This window comes from Diplotaxodon limnothrissa, linkage group LG2 (assembly GCF_057381915.1).
Source record: "Diplotaxodon limnothrissa isolate DT_005_m linkage group LG2, D_limnothrissa_male_GT1.1, whole genome shotgun sequence".
In the NCBI taxonomy this organism is placed as follows: Eukaryota; Metazoa; Chordata; class Actinopteri; order Cichliformes; family Cichlidae; genus Diplotaxodon; species Diplotaxodon limnothrissa.
Genome location: NC_140597.1, coordinates 35,897,909 through 35,919,741, shown reverse-complemented (window position 1 = coordinate 35,919,741; position 21,833 = coordinate 35,897,909). Strand labels below are relative to the sequence as shown.

The window sequence follows — 21,833 nt, the reverse complement described above, 5'->3', positions numbered from 1 at the left end:
TAAACAATTTAGTAAAAAAAGAGCTCTACTGTACACAAAGATGACACAAAATGCTCGATGCCCACCTTTAAGCCCAGCCGATGAAAGATTGCATTACTGCAAACAGCGTCTTTTGTAGCTGGCTACTTGACTTGCGTACATTTTGTTGTTTGTTAAAATTGCTGCTGGATGATTTAAACAGGAAACGGTAGTGAAGTCTACCTAACTGATGTGCATTTAAGTTAGATAAAACATGCCATACAAATTGTAAACAAAGTTTAGAGATGTTCTACGGTGATGCCCGTGAGTCTGCAGGTTTTCACTCCAACTAAATGACAAAGTGACTGATTCCTCTCATTAACATTTTCTTTCAGACAAGACAAACTAGTACATAATATCAATGAGAGAACAACCTTGGTGCAGGGACCCTGCAGAATATATCTGGGAAGTCATGGGAAAATTAAATCTATTATAGAATACAAGAGGGGGAAAAAATCTGAGATCCTCATCCTATTACAATATTGTGAAAAACTGTATAATTGTACCTCTTCGGGCATGTAAAAAAAAAAGGAAATCTTAAAGTAGAATCACCTGCAATCGTGATTACTTTGATTTAAAGGGTCATCAGGTTAGACTGTGCATTAACATACTGAAGCACGGTGAAGAGTTCTTAGTGGTAGATGGCTTTTGAATGTTGGCTCTGTGGTATTGAAGGAAAAAAAATGAATCACCACTTCTGTGTATTAAAGTTTTCGCTGTTTCTCTGCACTGTGAAGTGAAGTGAGAAAATGTACGCTGAAAGGTCAGAAGCTGTGTTTTGGCATCTAATGGTCTTTTGGCAGAAGAGAGTCGAGTCTGATTTTTTTTTTTTTTTTTTTTTTTTTCCTGAAACCTCATGAATCTGTGCAACAAATTTCTGTTTCTCGCCCCTAAACAGCTGCAATGAATCAGTGATAGCAGATATTTATCAGGAAAGCAGAATTCTTTAAAAAAGGGGGGAAAAAAACAAATCTGACAATGCAATTCCACAAACGTGATGACAGCGAAATCAAGATTAAACCACGATGAACAATAGCAGACTTCAGCACACATTTCTGAAAAAGTCTTTACAATCTGACAGATGGGTTCACAGTGTTGACTTTTAAAAATACACATCCACAAATCACGGCACTGCTTTTAGAGTTATTCTGAGCACAACAAGATGTGCACAAAGCCAAACTTGCCAAATGCAATTCCACAGTTCTGCATTATAACCTCCGCTGTTGTACTGAAATTCAGTACAGTTATCTGTTTGGATGTGATACCAGCGTGAATTTTCACTGTGGTTGTGGTGCACGCCTGTGTGCACGCGTGCACGTTCAGAGTGATTCTCTAAAGTTCATGGGAGATGAAAGAGGGTCCTAAAGGCGTCGCTGTGGGCTCCAGGCTGACGTGGGAGAGCGAGTGGCTTTGAGAATGAGACAGTGTGTGATAATTAGAGGGAGGAGCTTTCCCCTGGGCCTGGCCCTCTCCCTGCTCTGTACCCGTGTTTGGCAAGGTCGAGTCTCCCGGTTCTGCTCCTGCCACAGTCCCGCCTCCTGCAGCACCGCGCTCCTGTTTATGTCTCTCCCAGGCTGAGTTCAGCTTCACAGCCAGAGCCAGCAGGTTCTTGCCCAGAAACACAGTGGACACGCGGGGGTCCCTATACCACAGCATCCCTGCACCCCTCAGGGCTAAGGTGAAAATATTGATAGTGACCAAGCTAAGCCAAGGGTACAAAGCCTCCTTGCGGGGTCCTCTCTGTCCTGGCAGACCAGTGGCTCCCAGCTCTGTGAGTGCCACACACGGCAGCAGCAGCAGGAGGGCATAGCAGTAAAAGAAAACCAGACCCTCAGCCCAAATGGGCAGCCTCTGCTCTACAATCCCTCCAGTACCGGCTGCAGACCCTCCTTGGGCTTCCCACAGCCCCGCCTGCAGGTCCAACACATCCAGCAAGTCAACCACCACCCAGAGGAGCCGGCCCCGCACCTCCTGCTTCCTCCGCTGCGGAGTCATGTGGTCAGCTCCTGTCAGGATGAGAAACAGGGAGGGTAGACAGATGGACAGCAGCAGCGTCAGGGTCTTTCTGGCCAGAGGATCAGGTGGCCGACGCTCCTGCCTGTAGTTGTGGCAGACGAAGAAGAGCTTGAGCTGGAGCAGGGACAGGAACAGGAACCAGAGGGCGTTGGCAAATCCACGCCGTGGCGACCGCGCCTCAGACACCACGCCAGCTGAGACGAAGCGCAGCGCAAGCAGGAAGCCCAAATCGCCCAGCAACACTGCCACATATTGCCACACGCTAGGTCCTGAAAGACCCCGAGCTCCCAGCATGCTCTGCTCCAGCAAGTAGAGGTCCACCACTGCCATCGTGCTCACCGTGACCAGGGTTGATACGCACACCTGGGGCGTAGGCACCATGCCTGAAAGAGAAATACACAGATGCACTGTGGGAAATCTGTTGCATCGACAAAATTCAGAGTCTGCTCACATCGATGTGCTTGGTGCCATCTGTCCCCAGTAAAGCCGACAAATCTGCAGGATAAGAACATGCTTGTTTTTTTGTTTTTTTATTCCTCCCCTGAAAACAAACATGTAAAACAATTTAATGCTGGTTGCTATGGTTAAAGACAATAGCTGCAGAGTAAGCAGTGAGAACCCTTCATCTTTGGCCAGAGCTACATCCACCCTGGCTGCTTAAGCTGGGAAGCCTATTAAATTGGTTTTTTTTCTTCCCCTCTGCAGCTCTTTGAATTAAACAGTCTTCATTTTCCATAAAGGTCCTAACATTGCTGCTGTTTCGGAGATCAGAGATTTTTTTTCCCCCCCGAAGTTCTCAGCTGTTACTTTTTTCTGTTTATTGTTTCTGATCCTTTTTTTTCTCAGCTTATTCATTATTAATTAATTGCATTCAGGCGCAGCTAGGTGCCCTGTCAAAGCCTTTTCTTTGTCTCTATAGCGTGCCGTGTTTATTCTCATACTGTGCTGCAGCCTTTAATCATCCCAAATTCCCCTATCATTTCGGATGAATATTGATATTTTTGCTATTTGTTCAGAGATGCGATCGTCTCGTGTCGTTGTGTACACACTGTGCATTCATGTGAGTGCAGGCTGGCAATGCTAATTTGGCTGAAAATGAGGTTTCACGTTATTTTGTCACAGCTCCTATCTCAGCCACAGACAGTATAAACCCCAGTATTGATTTCAGCATGAGAAATAATCACTGACTTTACAGTGCAGTCGAACCAATGTCTCTTTATCGTATTTAGCTGAAAAGCACAGCACACACCACTGGACTGTCTGTTATCTGCCCAGCACCACTCCCGGGTGTCAACCCATCAACCGGATCGATGGCATTATAATATAAAATCATTACCAGCTCAGATGTGTCCTAACAGCAACAGTTGAGCGTGATCGAGCAAGAGATTGTCAGCATGATCGCGGCCTCTGAGAAAAGTCTCTCCGTGAAAAATGTGTATTGATATCTTGCCGATGGAAGACACATCACTTCCCCCACTGTAAGACTAACAGGAGCTCTGCCATCGTTGAAGAGGGCTGAAGAACTCCACTGGGTAAAAAAAGGGTTTTGAGATAGTGTGTGTGTGTGTTGGGGGGGGAGGAGAGTGAGAGAAAGAGGAGAATAAGACTGCAAGTGAAAGATTAATAGGCCTTTTGGCTGTCTACATGCCTAATAAAGTGTTACTGCATGATGGTAATAGTTCATAAATAAGCTCAGGGGGAGAGGGGGGGGAAGCGATGAAGAAGGAAAAGAGTCAAATGCAGATAGAAAGTGACTTCCACCCACTTACATGAACGCGTGCGTTTCACGAGCCTGCTCGGTCTGGATGAATCCAGATGCATTCATCACGGCGACTATTGAAGAATCACAGACATTAAAGGTTTGTTCTGAATCCGATGAATCAAAGAGATGAGGAAAGGAACGATCTCGACTGATTAATCTCCCCGGAGGGACGGTGGGAGGACAGGCGTGGATCATGCCAGCAATGTCTGATTGTCTGTGAAGCCTTTTGTCTCACCGCACACGGAAACTTGATTATCATTTCCACAAAATTGAATAAATTTCACCAAGCCGCAGATTGAGAGGATATTGGAATTTAAATTTGTTTCCTGGGGGACAACCCCAGCCTGCAGGAGAGGAGCAGGAGGAGGAGGGTTGAAGAAGTTCACATCTACAGTTGCAGCCGGCTTTCAGGAGGTCGTGGCTTTCGGGTTATTCCATAGGCACCTTAAATTTTTACCCTGCAAATCTATCCGTCTGCCGGCGTTTATGTTTTGACTCCCTGTCAACGGGGTGTAATTTATTCTGCTCTGAGTGAGAGACCGGGATGACAGCCCGCGTGTCCACTCAGCTCATCAATAATGACCACATTCATCATTCTGCTGTCTGGGAGGTGACACTGCTGTTGACAAGGTGAGGCAGCCTATTCCACTGTAAGCATGAGTGATGGCACATAATAGTGTGCAGCTTAAATATTTGTGTATTAGCATTAAAAATCCATTTTTTCCCAGAAATGTATCCACCTCTTGTCTTCCTCACATAAGGCATGAGTGCACACCCTGTACACTATTGAATAGGTAATCATCCAAAAAGCACTTCAATTCTTTCCAACACACACACACACTGACGGAAATGAAGCAAAGGGGGTGGGGTTGCCACTTGCATTTGTTTCCTATTAATACTAGGTGATTCCCGGTTGAACACAAATGCATGTAGAGCAAAGATTAATTTGTCTGCACCTACAGATCATCTCCATAAAACACCCACCGCGGAGCAGTAATTTTCCTAACAGACAAAAATTCTTCACAGGTGGCACAGGAGCACCAAGGGCATCGGGACAGCATCTGAGCCATTATGTGCAAACCCATTAATTAATAGAGTCAGAGGTGAGCAGCCTCTGATAATGCTGAATAAATCCTCTCCCCAGACATTAAAACATCTGTTGATTTATCAGGTAACAGCCCCAGAGTTTCCCGACGGTCTCTCTGTTGTATTTCTACACAGTTAACACATTTTTCTTTTCTTTCGGGTTGAAATGTGGTTATTTGGAGCTGCCCAGCACGCAGCGCTGCCTTGAGACGTCCTGCATCCTTTAACGATCTCTATTAAAGCGCTTCTCTGCAACACCTGTTTCATAACCGCCCCATTAACAGCAGGTATTGTGGCTTCATCCGAGGATGCCTGTTAGTAAAGTAAAGCAAAGCTTTTAGTTACCCAAACCATTCGTCTTGCACTTGGGCTCGATCTTCCTGGCTTGATTTACAGCAAGTACTGAGGGGTTGTTTTTTGTTTTTTCCACCCCGTTTCCTCCGCCAAGTAGAAGCGCTGTCGGTGACCAGTAAAGTCTTTTTTTTATTGTCGCTGATGAGCCGCGCTCGGCGATAAAAGTCTTATTCTCTCAGCACGGGTGTTTGTATACAGTCAGGCATCAGGAGGGGGGCTCAGGGAGAGGCTGTAAGAGGGCAAAGTCACCGCTACTGCCACACCAAGCAGACTCGAGTTTGAAGGAGCAGAAAAAAAGGAAAAGAAAACGAAACGACTCGTACTTATCAAGATTTCCTCCTCCGTGCAGATCTGGCATGGCAAATCTCTCCTTCTTCGGGCTGCATCCGCGGCTGTTGCAGAGGCTCGATCTGGGTCTGTCGCCTCCCGCAGTGTCGGAGTCTGCTGCTGTCGATTTATCTTTTGAAATAGCAGCGGGGGCAGAGAGCCGTGCAGGGCTGCTGCTGCTGCTCGGCCGGGCTCGGGCTGTGCGGAGCAGCCGGGAAGTCGGTCAGAAGTGGAGCATCAGCGGCGAGGCGATCCCGGCCGATCCTCCCGCGAAGATGGCTCGTGTGAAAAGAGGCAGAGCGGTGCAACAGCGAGGGGAGGACGAGGAGCAACTCACTCACGCTGTGTCCGAGTTTGGTTGTGGTGGTAATTTGTAAGCAGGCTACGTGCTCCAGCACAGACCTCCCACCCTCCCCCGGTTTCCCCTCCTTCCCTCCACCATCAGCTGTGGAAGTTTATCTGGAAGAAGATGCAATGCATATTTTAGAGCACTCTGTCACACCACAGTCTCTGCTTATGGTAATAATGATGATGATGCCACTTGGAGAAGATTAGTTGCATTGTTTGCGAGCAGGCTGATTCCTTATTTACCCTTCTTTGCCTGAAATAAGAGCGGAGGAAGTGGAGCGAGAGATGCTTATAGCCTGTAGACGCATTTAGAGCTCAGAAGGCAGATGTTACAAGTTTAATTAGGCTTCCTTCTGTCTGCTTACTGTCTTAGTCACACAAGGAAATCATTCCTCTGTTGTAGATTAACTCGGCTTAAAGAGAAGGATTGGGAATTTTCTGGGACGGATCTGCTCAAAAATGAATCGCTTGGAAACTGTTTAAAAATACAAAAAAAGGCGTGTGGCTCATTTCCATGTTGGAGAATTCAATTTCAGCTCCTTTGTCAGCCGCAAATGAAGTTTGAAGGAATTTCACAGTGTCACGTTGTCCTCAAGGTCTTGCTCCTTCGAGTGTATCTGTTGGCACCCCAGCCTGCACTTTGAGCAAAGGCTCGGGTCCTCGGCTCTCTCACTCATGTGGCTCTCAGCGTGCTGGGTTCATAGAGTGAGAGGTTTAATCAGACTGGTGAGAAAAGGGATGGAGAGTCATCCTTCTTGTCAGATTCAGCTCTGCGCTCCGCTGGCTTCCAAGAGAGAAGAGATTTTCCATTTTCCTCACTTCAGCGTTGGTTTTTATGTGTGTGTGTTCCTCAGCCCTCCTTTTGTTACCACTGCCTCTCTGTCACCCCCGTTCTCATGTTTATCCTATTCTCTCCTCCATTCTGCAACTAACTCCCCCCCCCCCCCTTCTTTCTTCTTTTTCTTTTCCTTTTCCTTCCCCTGTGGGTGTGGTTGAAGGTCACCGTGCACACTGGCTCACTTTCACAGAGGAAAGAGGGAGAGTGAAGCAGGAAAAAGGACGAGGGGAACAGTGAGAATAGCAGAGGAGCGTGAGGAGCGGGAAGGCTGTCCACAGTACTGTGCACTCATCACTTTTTTGCTTTAGACATGATTGGAGAAGTTTGGAAGGACACATGGGCTCGCAGACTGTCCAAGAATGCTTAAGGCATCAACAGCGAGCCATGGTCCGCATGCTGACCTCCACAAACATGGCTTTATCCTCGATGTCATCTCACGACCTGAGACGTGCTTGAAAAGAATGCACCACTTCTATAATCAAAGTCAGTGCAGCAGCAGAAGCAGTGATATTGTCTGTTTTATTCCACACATTTGTCTTTCTTGTCAAAGCCAGCACCTACATTACCCACAATTCAGCTTTATTGCCAACAGTTGGGATTCAGTCATGTTCTGCAGGTTGTGGCTAATGAAGCCTGGAGCTGCCGGCCCCCAGCAGAGATGAAGAGTGGGCTGCACAGGTTCATGTTTCCCTGGTGCCACATCACCACATCGCTTAATCTTTAAAGTTCACTACCGCCTTTTAACTCAAGAGACATCTTTGCAAAATATAACTCTTTGGTCATTTTTTTTAATATATAAACAGTGGACAGTTTCAAAACAATCAAGTTGGGTTGTTGTTCACATGTAGAACGCAGGAGGAGGCATGTTCTCGCTACTGGCTCCATTTTTTGTTTTAGGCTGCCTGTGTAGAATGCACAGGGGGCACACACTGCGAGCTCACGACAATTACCTAATCAATTCCTCCTGGTTGTGGACGTCACATGGACTTTGTAATGAGGAGCTGGCTGCATAAAGATCATTAAATGTCTGCTCTGGCCGTGCTGGGCATTTGTGTTCTCAGCATAGCTGGATATAGCCTCTGTGAACTCACTGGATAGTGAGCTTCACTTGTGAGGCATTGACCTAAGCCTTGCCGGCCATCGTCTCCTTGGTGTTTTTGAAAATGAACTTGAAAAATGAGAAGCAGCTGTGACAGAGGCACACTTGCAGAGACTTTTCCATAGCAAGCTGCCACGCCCTGAAGCTAACTCTGCTTTGTTGTTTGTTCTACATGCAACCAATGTATATTTGCAGGTTGCAAGGTGAAATTGGTTGCAAAGACCAAAACAACAACAAAAAAGCCTCCCTGTGTTTGCTTTACAGGTTGTCATGCACACCAAACTAATCTCCAAGCTCTAGAATTGAGAGAGTTGGCCTTCAAAGTAAAAGTTTCACTCTTTGAAATGTCTTGGTTTCAGCAGTAAGCAACAACTTTTATTTTGAACAATCACTTTGCAAGTAGTTGGCAGTTGTTTGCAGACGAGTCTTCTACGCAAACTGCGGGCAAGCACTCCAATCTGCTACTAACCAAGGCAATTGCAGTGAGTTTTTTGATGCAGCAGCGTATATATCTCTGCCACAGAGTTTACCTACTGACAGTCAGCAACTTGCGCCAACCAGTTGTGACTCCCCAGTCGGGAAATGCACATTTCTCCCTACAGATAGGTGGCCCCCAGAGGGTCACTAACTGGTCTGTAGGCCTGCATGATTGTGGCTTAGTAATTGAATCCAGTGGTTCCTGGAGTTTGTTTCAGCAACCGATTGCAGCTAGTTAAGACTACTCATTTTTCCCTAGCAACCAGTGTTTGGTAGGAAGGCACCAACTGGTCTCTAAGCCTGTGGGACTGGATGGGCAGTTAATTTTGTTTTGGAGGGCCGCACCAATAATTTGAACTCAATTCTGTCCAATATTGTTTCAGTTCACTTATAAGCGTATTGGTGCGGCCCTCCGCAACAGTCCCATTTTTTTTTTATGGAAAGATTAATTGCACAACCTTAGAAGACTTAAAATTAGGGACCGAAACCATAAAGTCATCAGGAGGTCACTGATCAAGTGAACAAGTTTTCTTATCTCGGTATACTTTTTGCAAAAAGGGGAAACCTCTCTTTTCTGGCTCTTGGAAAGAATGCAAATTTAGATCAATTGCACAATAACTTTATCCTTTATATACAGTCTGTGGTTTCCCCATCCCGCTGGGTAATGTCTGGAAAAGTTCATTCCTGCAGTGCATGTGCGAAAAATGGCTTTTATCAGCATTCGCCTTTAAATAACCCCTCTAGAGTGCAAAATTCAATACTGGCTTTCTGAATACTCCACAAGGACAACGCTACTTTTGTCAAAACATTGCTATCAGTTTTTGCTGCAGTCTTATTTTATTCCAGCCTCTGATTTTCTTTCTCTGAGTGTTTTGCCTCCACATGTCACGGTGTCTTGTGATTTTTCTCCAGCGTGGAGCCACAGCTGCCTGCAGTTCAGGCTTCCGCGTTCTCGCTGTAGTCTCCACACATGATTAATCATGTGAAGTGACTGTGAGGGGGACCTAATGGAGTTGAAAATGGGATGTTTTGTCGTGATGCAATCCATTTTGTCGCACCGCCGCCTGCTTTCGCTGTGCCCTCAAACAGCAAATTCTTCTTCTTGTGCCAGGTACAAAAAGTAAAAGCCGTGTCTATTTTAAGCAAAGAGCCACACAGCAAAAACACCACTGAGAAGTTTTGGCTTTTTTTTTTTTTTTGCTCTTTGTAATTTGGTTCACTCTGTCAGTTCTGCACTCGTGCTCGTTTGAGGAGCGCTCCTTAGCCCCTTTTGTGCGGGCCTGGATCCTTGCCTCAGCACAGTTCACTGGAGACTGGGGGTGAAAATCGTTTTTATTTTCCACTTTTAAGACTAATCCACTCACTCTGCTGTGGAAAATCAAGTAAAATGCATGTCCAGCGTGAACTTAATTTAGTTTGTGCTGTTTGCTGTGTGCGGCTGTGTCTGTTAGACCTAAAGTGGCCTCGTGCTCAGCCTCTCGCTCTCAGTTACCCTGCAGCGGAGGGGTTCAAGATGAAACCTAATCAGCTGTATGACGCTACAGCGGGGCTGAATGTGATAAAATGCCAACACCGGAGCAGATTAAATGAACGAGTTAATGAAGGTAATGAATGAGAGTGTTTCACACTGAAGAGTTTAATTAACCTCGCCTCCCACCACCCTCTCTCCACTGTAACACCTTTGTCACTGTATCGCAGCCCTCTTCTGTGCCGACCACACAGGGGCAATTTATCGAATGGCCTCTTGTGCCAGGGGCAATAAATCCTCCGTCCTGCCCCAAGGCCTTAACCTGCATCCGTACCCTTTATCTCCATGTTTGCCACGCTTCCATAAGCACAGTACTTTTCTTGACCTATTCTCTCTCTCTTTCTCATCTACCTCCAATCTTCTCCCTCCTCCTCTTCCTCTTCTCTTTTTTCTTTCTTTTCCTTTGTCTCATTTCTTCTTCTTTTTTTTCCTTTTTTTTCTCTTGTTCTCTCAGATGCAGAAACACCTGCGACCACACACTGTGCGCACTTCCTCACCGTCAGCAATCCCCGGCAGCTTAATCTGAACACGATAGTCGGCCACATTCTGACAACTTTAATACACCTCAGCTGTCTCGCTTTCTCTTTCTTTTTCCCATTCCCATCCCTACTCTTCTCTCTCACTCACACACACACACACACACACACACACACACACACACACACACACACACACACTATAGTGCCACACCAGTGCTACATCTTGTTAAAAAGAGTTAGTGAAGCTGAAAGGCCAATCACATTAACACAGAGAGTGTCAAAAAAGACCAGAGAGAAATATGGTGGAAGGGTCAAATCAAGCAGACACTTCTCAGATTTTAATTGCAAATGCCTAATTGCTCAAATAATTATGAGTAATCAGACTCGGCCGCGCTGATCTCGAATGCATCATATAGCAATTACTCACCACTGTCGCTGCTGGATTTAAAAGAAAGAAATATCTTCGTAGATTAGCGCTTAATCCCGGTGCCTAGGATCGGAGAAGGCTTTGAAGATGTGCGGCTCAATGTCCTCGTCCACAGCCGCCGCGGAAGGCCCCGCCTTGGGTGACGGGCTGCGGCCATTTTATACTGGAGAGCTCTAATCGGTCATGGTGGAGGAGCGAGGATTTATCCAGCAGCTCGGATTCGAGGATGATTAGATGCTCAGATGCAGTGAGAGGGGTTAGCGATTTGGCCAGGGCATGAATGTTGCTGTTCCAGCTCTCCCTCACTGATAAATGTCATGGGGAGTTGGAGGAGCCAACCTTGAACCTTGCTTTCATGGCACGCCAGCCCGATGCTACATTTAAAGACTGGGATTTCAATTATCAATGTGATTCAATCGTGGTTATTACTGCAGTTAGACTATTAAGTAGCCTGAGGGCAAAATAAAACTTCATCTTCAGAGGCTGAGGTACCTGGACTTCTGTGGAAGAGCTTAATTAAAATATGATTACCTGTCTCTGGTGCATACTAAAATGTGTATGGAGCTCAAGGCAAACTGCCTGCTGTCCCAAGAGGATCATATCAAGTGTTGTCAGGCCCTTATTTGCCTTGTTTTCCACCTTTTAGAATGATTTTTTCCCCCCTGTTTGTTTGAGCCCCTTTTAGCAGCTAAGAGCTGTCTGGTCAGGAAAGGTCACGTGAAGTCTTTGCCTCTGTCTATCTTTAGCGCAGTCCCTTCTCTGTCTGCATAATTTCTCACTGTCTATGCTTAAGCACATTTTAGAAGCATCAGGCATCATCTCTTGCTGGTCAAGGAGCCCATTTCATGGCTTTGTGTGGCATGAAAGGGCCGTCGGAGTCGGTGGGAGAGATCATTATCTGACATGAGCTTACAGAAGGGAAGGAACAGGAGCTGAATGTGTGAGGCAGAGCCCGAGGGTTTGCTTTGACTTCTACTCAACATCGCAGCCTTTATATTAATCCATATTTAATTAGACTTTCTTTTAGTGCTTGTTTACTCTTGCTGTGTTGTTGTAAGGGAGGTGGAGCGAGGGAAGGGCAAGGATAGAAGGTAGTGAGGTTGACATGGGATTACTATTAATAAATACAAGGGGAGGGAAGGTAGAGCCTAGTGAGGGCTCCAGAGACGAAGCTGTGTTTCTTTTCATTAGTAGGATATTGTAATTCAGATAGAACCCATCAGCTCAAACAACGACCTGCCGCAGTTCGTGTGATGTGCTGAAATTTCAATCAGTTTGTTGTTATTGTGTTAGCAGATGCAAAGAAACGCCAGTGAGTAATGCGTAGTAGCATTTTAGACGCTGATGAGGCGATGCGGTTGTGTAGATCGAGCGACTGATTAGCATTCATCAGGTGCTTTTGAAGCCGTTAGAGGAGATGATGTTCAGAGAACTTTCTGCTCCGTTAACTTCAAATAAATGTCTTTCCCAACCTGTCGTTGGAGAATGTCTCGGGATGACTGACTTTTCATCAGATCCACTATTAGAGCTGCTCGGTGTGCTCTGTCATGGAGCAGTAGAAGCTCGTGAGTCCATTAAACTGCGTATTAAAAAAAAAACAGGCTTTTTCCTTCTCTCATTTCTAAAATGAACATTTCAATCAGTGTGTTGCCTTTGGGAAGGATGGCGGGTGAAGGTCAGTTTGAATTTCAGCAGTAATAATTAGATTCTTTATTAGTCTTTGCCACTGAATTCATCTCCAAAAAGGAGCGCTGCAAAGGAGCAGCGTTGGCCGGGTGTTGACTTAATGTCACCCATCCATTTTGCTTTCGCTCTGGTTGGCCTCGCAGGAGCTAGAAAATGGGAGCTCATTCATCACTGGGTTTCTCTGGCTCTGGGCCCCAACATGCATTCAGTCATAGCTCGAGTGACAAACACACACACACACACACACACACACACACACACACACACACACACACACACACACATAAACACTTTGTCTGAAACAACAAAGGGGCTGTGTGCACACATGCACATCTCAGTGGGACGTGTAAAAAATGTCTCCAGCAAAATATCAACACAGACACACACTCACCCACCATATATATATATATATATATATATATATATATATATATATATATATATATATATATATATATATATATATATATATATATATATATGAGTGTACAGTGTCACATGGCTGCTCTCTGAGCTGCTCACGTGTGAATACAGTCAGACCGCTGAAGGTTTCTGATTGATTGATTGACTGACAGCAGCACAGGCATCTGTATTCTGGCAGCACATTGTGACATGAGTGATGCTTTGCTGAATTTTTTTAAGAGCTCATACATTTTAAAGCAATCCTCCACCATGTTTATTTCCCTCTCTTCTCCACCCCCCCACCCCCCCACCATTTTTCCCCATCCAGAAAGGAATCCCCATCGGGCAGTTCTGCAAGGACTTCAATGAGAAAACCAAGGAGCTGAAGGACGGCATCCCTCTCCCGATCAAGATCCATGTGAAGGTATGTCTGTGCAGCTCGCTGTGGGTTTGTCTAACCCCATCCCTGACCCATTACACATAGCACTTAGCGCCCCTCCCTAGCACGATTGTGGCTAATTCCACGAGCTGCATAACATTATCGCAGCACTTCCATTATTCATACTCTACCACGAAGTAAGCCATTCCATTTGCATTCATTAATGAAGCAATACCCAGAGGAACCTGCAGTCAAGAACCATTAAGTGCATGCAAGAGATGTGAATAGGGTTGCCAACCGTCCCTTAAAATACGGAATCGTCCCGTATTTCGAAACAAAAGTACACGTCCCGTATTGAGCTAATAAGGGACGCACTTTGTCCCGTAATACAGTGAGAATCAAAAGTAGTCTATAACTTTTAATGGAATTAACGCTTTGTTTGAAAACATAATTCCCAGCCCCTCTCCTGCTTTGTGACCAATGAGCTGACAGCACACTTACGAGTATGACAATTCAGATTACCGCTCATCTCATTGGTCGAGGAAAGGTCGCTTACGGAGAAAATACCGGAAGACAACAAATGACCACAACAAGAAGCATGGCCAACAGGGAAACAAACGCAGACACTGCGGTGCAAGTCTCGGACGACAGTAAACCTAAAGCTGGGCAGACACTGTGCAATTTTTTTCAGTCACGTTATTCAGCTCCTGCTCAAACTGCACGATTGCAGTTGGTAGGTCACGATGCAGGTCTCACACTATACCGCCCGATGCTCTGATGCGACCTGAGTGCTCACACTGTGCCTCCATAAAATGAAGGTTATAACAGAAAATCTGTCGCGCTCTCTCTCTCTGTCTTTCACTCACACAGACACACCACCACCATCAACTTTGCTAAATTGCTAATGAAAAACATTGATCGGGCAGCTGTGACTGAGCAGCAATGTAAATCCAACTATTTTCACGGTTGTTGTGGTCGTGATAATTTTGTGATGCCACATCGAAAAGGCTCGGATGAGCTTTCCAAAGTTCTACAAGTTGTGCCTCCATCGCTTGTGTCCAGATCACACGCTGCACAGCCGTGCTGCGCCGTCTTTTTCACCGACGTTTACGTGTTTGCGCGCGAGCAGTGTGAGCGGCTGTGGTGAGACCCTCACGAGCGATTGATGATCGGGAGCTGGTCGTGAGGTGTTAATCACTTCTCGTTACCCCACGTATACTACACGATGCACGATGAAGGCCAAAATCGGCTCAAAATGGGCCTAAAACTGCACAGTGTGAGCCCAGCATTAGAGCAGCAATGTTTGTTCAGAGAAAGGGAAAAATGGGAAAAGGAAAACACCTGGCTGGAAAAAGTTAATATGGGCATGTGCAGTGAATATCAGCGCTATGTGGCCAGAAGTGTGATAATATAACTTATTTTGTGTAATAAACAACTGCAAGAATAGATGATTACAACAAATAGATGACTAATACATAAAAGTAATACATAGATGAATAATGATGATGAGTTAAGATGCGTAATCATGGGAGCAAGTGGGTTTACAAACAGGAGCAGCTGATTAGCATTAGAAAAGCTGAAATAATACCTCAACTGAAGCCAATTGTACTAAATGCACTAAATGTGCACTGTTACAAGAATGTTTTTCTTTCTATTGTTTTCTATTATTTTAAGTTAAGCAGGACAGAGTTCTTTTAAAGAAAGATTTACTTATATTCTCAAAAGTTAAGCATGACAGGCTTCTGTTTAAGAAGGAGACCTGTTTTATCGTGTTAATGTTGTCATTTTGAGCTAAAAATAAATGGCTAAATGATCATTTGTTTCACATGTGTTCATATCACAAAGAATACACATCTACTTAAATCAAATTCAAGTCAAATGGTTAAAAAAATAATTTCACACACAAAAAAAGAGCTAGAAAATTCACCACACTGGGAAGGGTGAAGACAATTGGGTCGCCCGGCCCTGGCCACGAGGTGTCCCTTATTTATTTTTCAGGGAGTTGGCAACCCTAGATGTGAATTACTCCAAAAAGAGGTGTTATGTTTGTAGTATTTATTTCACACAAGAACATATTTTTTGACTTCCTCATACTTCCCTCCCACCTTTTGTGTGCTGTGTCCTCGCTGCTCTCTGTGTGTTGTGTAATGAGGTTCACAAGGAGGGAAAGCCTAATCCTTTCAGAGGCGTGGATTTATTTTGACATGCAATATCCAGCAACAGCTCTGCCATCACATCTGGAGCCCTGCTTCTGTCTATCAGTGCAGTGCCATCTGCTGGTGATTTGTAGCGTTGCAGTTCAAGCTGCACAGTGTGTGTGTGCGCATTCTGCGTGTAATGTTTAGTGTGTGCGCATGCAACATGTGTCAGCCTCTGAGAGGATGTTTCTCTGCAGGCTTTCACCTCATCCTTGTCAGTAGGTTTAAGCACATCTTACAGTCCCTTTCATCTTACTTTAAAGGAACAAATTGACTTTTTCAGACATTCCACTTTTTCACTTTTCTTGCAGAGAGTCAGATGAGAAGATCGATACCACTGTCATGTCCGTGTGTGAAAGCCGGGAGGCAATTAGCTCAGTAAAAGGGCCGGAGGCAGGGGGGCAACAGCTATCCTGGCCTCGTCTGAAGTTAGAAAAAAGTGATGCTTCCATCATATTTCTTCAGACAAAAAGACCAAAAGCCTCAAAAAGCTGTCGTACCAGCTCTTGGTCACAGCAGCTCTTTAAGCTTAGCTCTGACATGCTGAGTTGCAGCTGTAGACGATGAGAATGTCATTAATTTTTCAGGTGTTTGAAGCCAGATATTGTACAAATTAAAGTCTTGACCTGAAGAAGTCAGAAGATTGTCCAAATTATTACAATTCATCCTGAGTGGGGATGGATGTGAGGAAATACTTCTTATAGTTGTTGAGATATTTAAATCTGGAAGCACCACAGCTGTAGACTTGCATGAGTGAAACAGTAGTTTTGCAAGAGATATGCAGCACACCCCCAGCAAACACTGAAACAAAGTATTTAACCATTTGCTTGGGATAATGTGTATATGTTACAGAAATGCATGTCAGAACTTATTTAACAAATGTTAACTGTGATGTATTTGACGGCAGAGAGCAAATGATTCTCCAAAGGGTTTTTTGGGTTTTTACAGTCTTCTACACAGAACTCCTGATTATGAAGCAAGTAGTAAATGAATGAATAATTCCAGTCACATCTGAGAAGTCATTTGCTAATGCCATAGACTGTATCTAAAAGATGGGGAGGGGGGGACCTCCAGGCCTGGAAGTGAAGCCAAACCTGTTTTCTTTCTAATGACCAGTCGGTCGCTAAACAGAGGAAGTTTTTCATTCAGTTTTTTTCCTGTTCGGTTTTATAGTCTCAGTCAGTAGGTTAAAACATTATTAAACACAGCTTGAGAATTCATTTTAAAAATAAGCCAATTTAGAATCTCCAGTTAACCTAAGATCAGGCATGTCTTTGGACTGTGGGAGGAAGCCGGATTATCCGGAGTGAACGCACACAGAAATAAGACGAGCATGCAAACCCACACAGAAAGGCCTCAGCCAGATAGGGGAGTTAAACCGGGACGCTTTGAGGTTACGGGGCTAACCAACAAATCACCACAGTGTACACTGTGCCACCACAGTGTAAGTTGAAGTTTTAAAATAACATTTTTACACTGGCTGTGTTGAAATGTCTTTCCAGCATGCTACCTATGGTAAACAAACACAATTATCTGAGATAGTGTGGCCTAAACGTCAAAATGTACCAATAAGTAACAGCCTAAGATTACTATATAATATTGTCGCATGGAAACACTATGACGGTCACTTCCCATCATTATAGAGTGACCAGGCAGCTGGTGTGGTATGTAAAATGTTTTAAGTAAATAACAAATAACATTTTGAATTTTATTATTTCAAAACAAGGAACGACAAAAAGTAACCAAAACCAAATCCTAGGACTGGTATTGGTTCATACATAAATGGTACTCAGCCCTATTCAAAAGGCTTGACAAACAACTGGGTGATGTCACAGTGTCTGCCACCATCTTTTATATACAGTCAATGGCTGGTTCAGTGACCACTGCAAAATGTGTGTCGAGTTTAGGGCCGCCATGATTAGTCGACTAGTCACGATTACGTCAACTATCAAAATCGTCGACGACTGATTTAATAGTCGACGCGTCGTTTGAAGCTTTGTAAGGAATCAGTAGCAGTGTATTAACGGACTGAAACAGAAGATGGCAGCACTGCATGTACAAGGATGCCAGCTGCCGTTAAACCCCGAAGAAGAAGACGCTGTGTCCAGTATCGTAGCTGTGTCCAAGTTCAGGAACCGCATCCTCCTCTGCCAGCATTTGTAGGCCGATTACGTTACAGCGACACGACAAAGACTGTCCAAATTCGAAGACTCCGACAAATGCGGCCCAGAAATGCGTCCTTCATTCATGCTGGAGAATTTACTCCGGTGTCCTGTTATATTTTAGATAGCAAGGAGCAGACGGCTGAGTTTATTAAACTTCACCGAAACAATCTGCAAATTTCATTAAAATTTAATAAACTCTCATCTTGTCTTTATTTTTAGTTAGCACATACCGTAAACACTTCAAGCTGTAAGCTAATGATAGTTATATAAGAGCAGATGCATGCTGGTGCAATAAGCTGTTTTGCGTCCAAAGGATGATGATCTGATTAGTCGACTAATCGCAAAAATAATCGGTGACTAGTCGACTATCAAAATAATAGTTTGTGGCAGCCCTAGTCGAGATCAAGCAAACAACATAAATCCTGTTAATTAATGAGTTTTAGATTTTATTTGGGCAAAACCAGCAAATCTGATCATCTGACTCTATATTATCTATAACCATATTCTCCAAAATGCCGAACTCCTCCTTAAACGTCAGTAGCTGTTCCTTTGCTCCCGCCCCCTCTTTATTATCCATCTTTGAATTTTCTGCTTGCTCATTTTGCTCGTCAGAAAAATCCCCGAGCAGGTGTTTTCTCTTCAGAAACAACAGCAGCTAATTGAACTCTTACAACCAACAGCTTTTCCACAGAATAAATGATCTTCCTTCCATCGAAAGGTCATATCGTGCGAGATAACATGTCTCCGATGACAAATCACCTGCTCCGCGGTGTTTTCTCAGCTCAGCCTGCACTTTATTGTCTCATGTTTGTTTAAATTTTTATGTGACAGAAAATAGATGATGCAAAGTACTCTCCCAAGATGGTTTAATGATTGCATTGGCTGTCATATTCTAGCTAATAAAAACCTCCAACCAGGGAATGAATCTGAATTTGGTGGGGGGGGAAAAAGCAGGGTCAGAATGACTCAGTGAGGCTGAAGAAATTATTTTTGTTTTGGTCCTGAGGGGAGGACGGAGAGGGTAAGCACATGGGGCTCGGGAGCAGATGTGCAGCAGCACTCGGCTGAACACGCACATAGTAGACAGAAAAATGGAAACGCCTCATGCAGATGGCTTAGGTTACTTCAAAGTTAAGTGAGTCTAGTTCATGTAAAAAGCAGATGAAGTGGCACAAGGGATGTGAAAGCTGTGGAAAATGATAAATAAACACAGAAATATCACCCGACACTGCACTCCCCTCTGCTCTTTGTTTTGGTCAGTGGCCTTTTCTGTTCTGATTCAGCTCATCTGTGTTATTTTCATGCCACAGTAGGCGGATGTTCAGTGAAACAGCTCAGAAAAATCCACTGAACAGTAGATGCCCAGCACCGAACAGCAGCAGACTGTCACTGTTAGCAAGTATCGGCTGAACATAGTGGAGCATTTAGTGGATGAAGAGTCAGCTACTCCCCCGGAGGAGCTGGTGGAGCTAAACTAGAGCTAAAAAAGACTCCCAATTCCTCAAATGGCCTGAAAGATGTCTCCAAATCAATAAATACGCTTTGTATCTGCTGGATGTGTACATAAACAACTAAGGGACTCATACGGGAGCAACTTGTCAATCCCAAGGTAACCCTGCCCTAAATCGTGGCTGCATTGTGATTATGGTAGAGATCATAAATTACAACCGTACATCTTAACTGCACTAAAAAAAGACTTGAAACTACACCTGAGACCATAAACTCGCCAGGGAAATTTTTGCCGAGATCATAAAGCAAGTGAGAAGTAGGGTCATTTTCATTAAGACTGCAGTGGAATAGTCCAAATAATCCCCTCCTATGTCTTCTTCTAATCACTTTTCCTCTGCCGTTGATGGAAAACTTCATCAAGTTAAAAAGGTGTGAAGGAGAAAGTTGGAGAATCCGACTGCTTAGTAATGAGACGGCAGATGTTGTTGAGTTGAGTCATTTAATCGGAAGGTCAGTGATTCAGTCTCGCTCCAGTCCGCATGTTGAAAGTCCGTGGGTGAGATACAGTATCAGAATGTGTCGGCACAGTACGAACACAGTGGATATTGACTTTGTAGTGTAAGAGTGGAAATCTAATCTATCGGAATACCAGTCTGTTAATCATCATCATCAAAAGCTTGTCCTCACACAATGTGTTTTTACTGCGTTGGTTCATGCAGGTCGCACAAATGAAAAGTAGCCTGTGACTGAAGTCAGATTAATTTACGATAATCCGAAAGGCTGCAGAACAGCGACGCTTAAGCTGAAGACATAACTAATGCAGCCCGATTTATGGGAAAATTCTAATAGAACATTTTCTTAAAATATAAACTTGCATTCTTCACACAAGGCAGCAACTTCATACAAAGTTTTTATTACAGCTGCATCCAGCATCACAGTTCTCCTGAGAGTTTAACACTGCACTTGACGCAACAAAGTTTATTGTGACCAGCTTGCGATCATTTCGCCTTTGAAATGGTTGCCTCGAAAACCAGATGCAACCACTCTCGAAGACTGCGATAAAACCCCCACAAGATTGGTTTGTGCCTGAATTGGGTCAAACTGGCAATTTCATGCGGTGATTAACTGTGATAAATTGTTAAAAATTGCAAATGTGTTGCCATCTGCATACATAGAAATTCACCAGCCTCAGAAACTGCATCACAGACCCTGCAGGTCTGCGATTTAATGACACAGGCGCTCAGCACTCGGGCTTATATGCGGAAATATGACCAATCGGCAACTCTTTGAATCAAATCCCCAAACGCAAGTCGTGCACATTGTTGCAGACTGACTCAGATTGATCACAGTGTGCTGGCAATGTGTTTACAAATTAGACAGCACTCTGAATGATACAGAAGCTGGGAACGCACAGATAATGCAGACGATGCGACACCGAACAGAGGGAGACAGAGATGATGAAGAGGAGAGATAACAGGTGGAAGCCACGGCTGAAAACTGTAGAAACGACAAGACTGAGGGACGTAAACGGAACACAAGATAAAGAGAACAACAATTACCAAAATTAAACAAGACACAACTGAACGAGGAACAGGGGAGACAAAAATACAAAGACTAGAGGAACAGAATGGGAAAACTAAAGGGCTTTTACTAAGTAAACCTAAAGATTTCTGCAAATGAAGGCATGAAATAACTCCAAAAGGAACTTGTGTAAGGCAATAAACAAGATATAGAAATACCAGAAAGCTAAAGTCTAACAATGCAGAATATGAAACCCTAATTCAGAGATGAGCAGAAATACAAAGTGAGATTGAGGTTCCATCCTATCAGGTGACCTGTGCGCTTGTCTTGTGATTGAAAGTGGTCAGCCACTTTCAAGGTTGAGGGTGTTACATGCTCGAGCTCTGGGTAACTAGTTGGTCACGGCAGCTACTTGCAATCGGTGGCTGGATGTGAAAAAACATAAAATTTTTCTTCCTAGTTGCAAGGAGGTTGCTGTCCTACTTTTATTCTAATGCAGCTGAGGCATTAAAAGGTTCACAGTGAACCAGCAGGTTATGGCATAAATTTTTTCCATAACAGAAAAAGACAAAATAATAAGCTGCCTTGTTGATCGGTGCAGTAATTGACATCATAACCTTGAAAACATCTTATTTGAAATAAAGGTTCTCACTGTGGAATAAAGAAAATGTAAATTCTTCAAATCCACAGGGTAGGATTAATACTGTGAATTAATTCGCCCTTAAAACATGAAGCGCACTGCCTCCAGACCCCGAAGAAGATCGACTAATATGCGATTATCTTTGCTTTACTCATGTGATAATAAAAGCTTTTTAACTTTTTGCAATTTAATGGGCCTTAAGTTGAATTTCCAGAAAAGTCCTAATCTTGTGAGAAGTAGGACCAAGCTATGTTTTTATATTGCTGCGTTAAGACTTTCAGCAAACTCAGCAGTACAGGGAAACCAAATGACTCAAGACTGTGTTTGAAGATTATCCGCCATGTTCAATTATCTGAGTTAAGAAGGTTAATCTGTTTGTTCGTTCAAACCAATTAGACGAATGTCGTAATTCTCCGCCAGAGTTGCTCTCGTGATGCGTGGTGACGGCTTCAGAGCAGACTTTAAAGAGTCACACTGGAAGGTAGAGCTGCTTCTGACGTCTTACCTCAAAATCTAATTTCAAAATGAGTCGGAAAGAGTTTTCGAACTCGACGAGCTGCTGTGAATGTTAGCTCAGCTGCTGCAATTAGATTTAATTAGTGCTCCTCATGCATTAGCACGCATTCGGTTCACA

The 21,833-nt window shown here is 44.1% G+C and overlaps 2 protein-coding genes across 3 annotated transcripts in view; one reads left to right on the top strand and one right to left on the bottom strand.

Moving 5' to 3' along the window:
- The window catches only part of mrpl11 (mitochondrial ribosomal protein L11), a 79,148-nt gene that overhangs the window by 45,118 nt on the left and 12,197 nt on the right, over positions 1–21,833 (top strand). Inside the window, exon 3 of the mRNA XM_085372640.1 lies at positions 13,176–13,271. Within this exon, the coding sequence (XP_085228766.1) occupies positions 13,176–13,271 (96 nt within the window). The remainder of the gene's footprint in view (positions 1–13,175; positions 13,272–21,833) is intronic.
- tmem265 (transmembrane protein 265) lies at positions 1,220–5,581 on the bottom strand. Of its 2 annotated transcripts, none has more exons than XM_085372627.1 (2): positions 5,560–5,581; positions 1,220–2,417 (listed from the first exon to the last, which is right to left on the bottom strand). In XM_085372627.1, exon 2 carries the CDS (start codon positions 2,413–2,415, stop codon positions 1,351–1,353), a length of 1,065 nt encoding a protein of 354 aa, XP_085228753.1. In that variant the 5' UTR covers positions 2,416–2,417; positions 5,560–5,581; the 3' UTR covers positions 1,220–1,350. The 2 variants fall into 2 exon arrangements, with proteins under 2 accessions (XP_085228753.1, XP_085228745.1); XM_085372619.1 differs by lacking the exon at positions 5,560–5,581 and adding an exon at positions 3,804–3,855.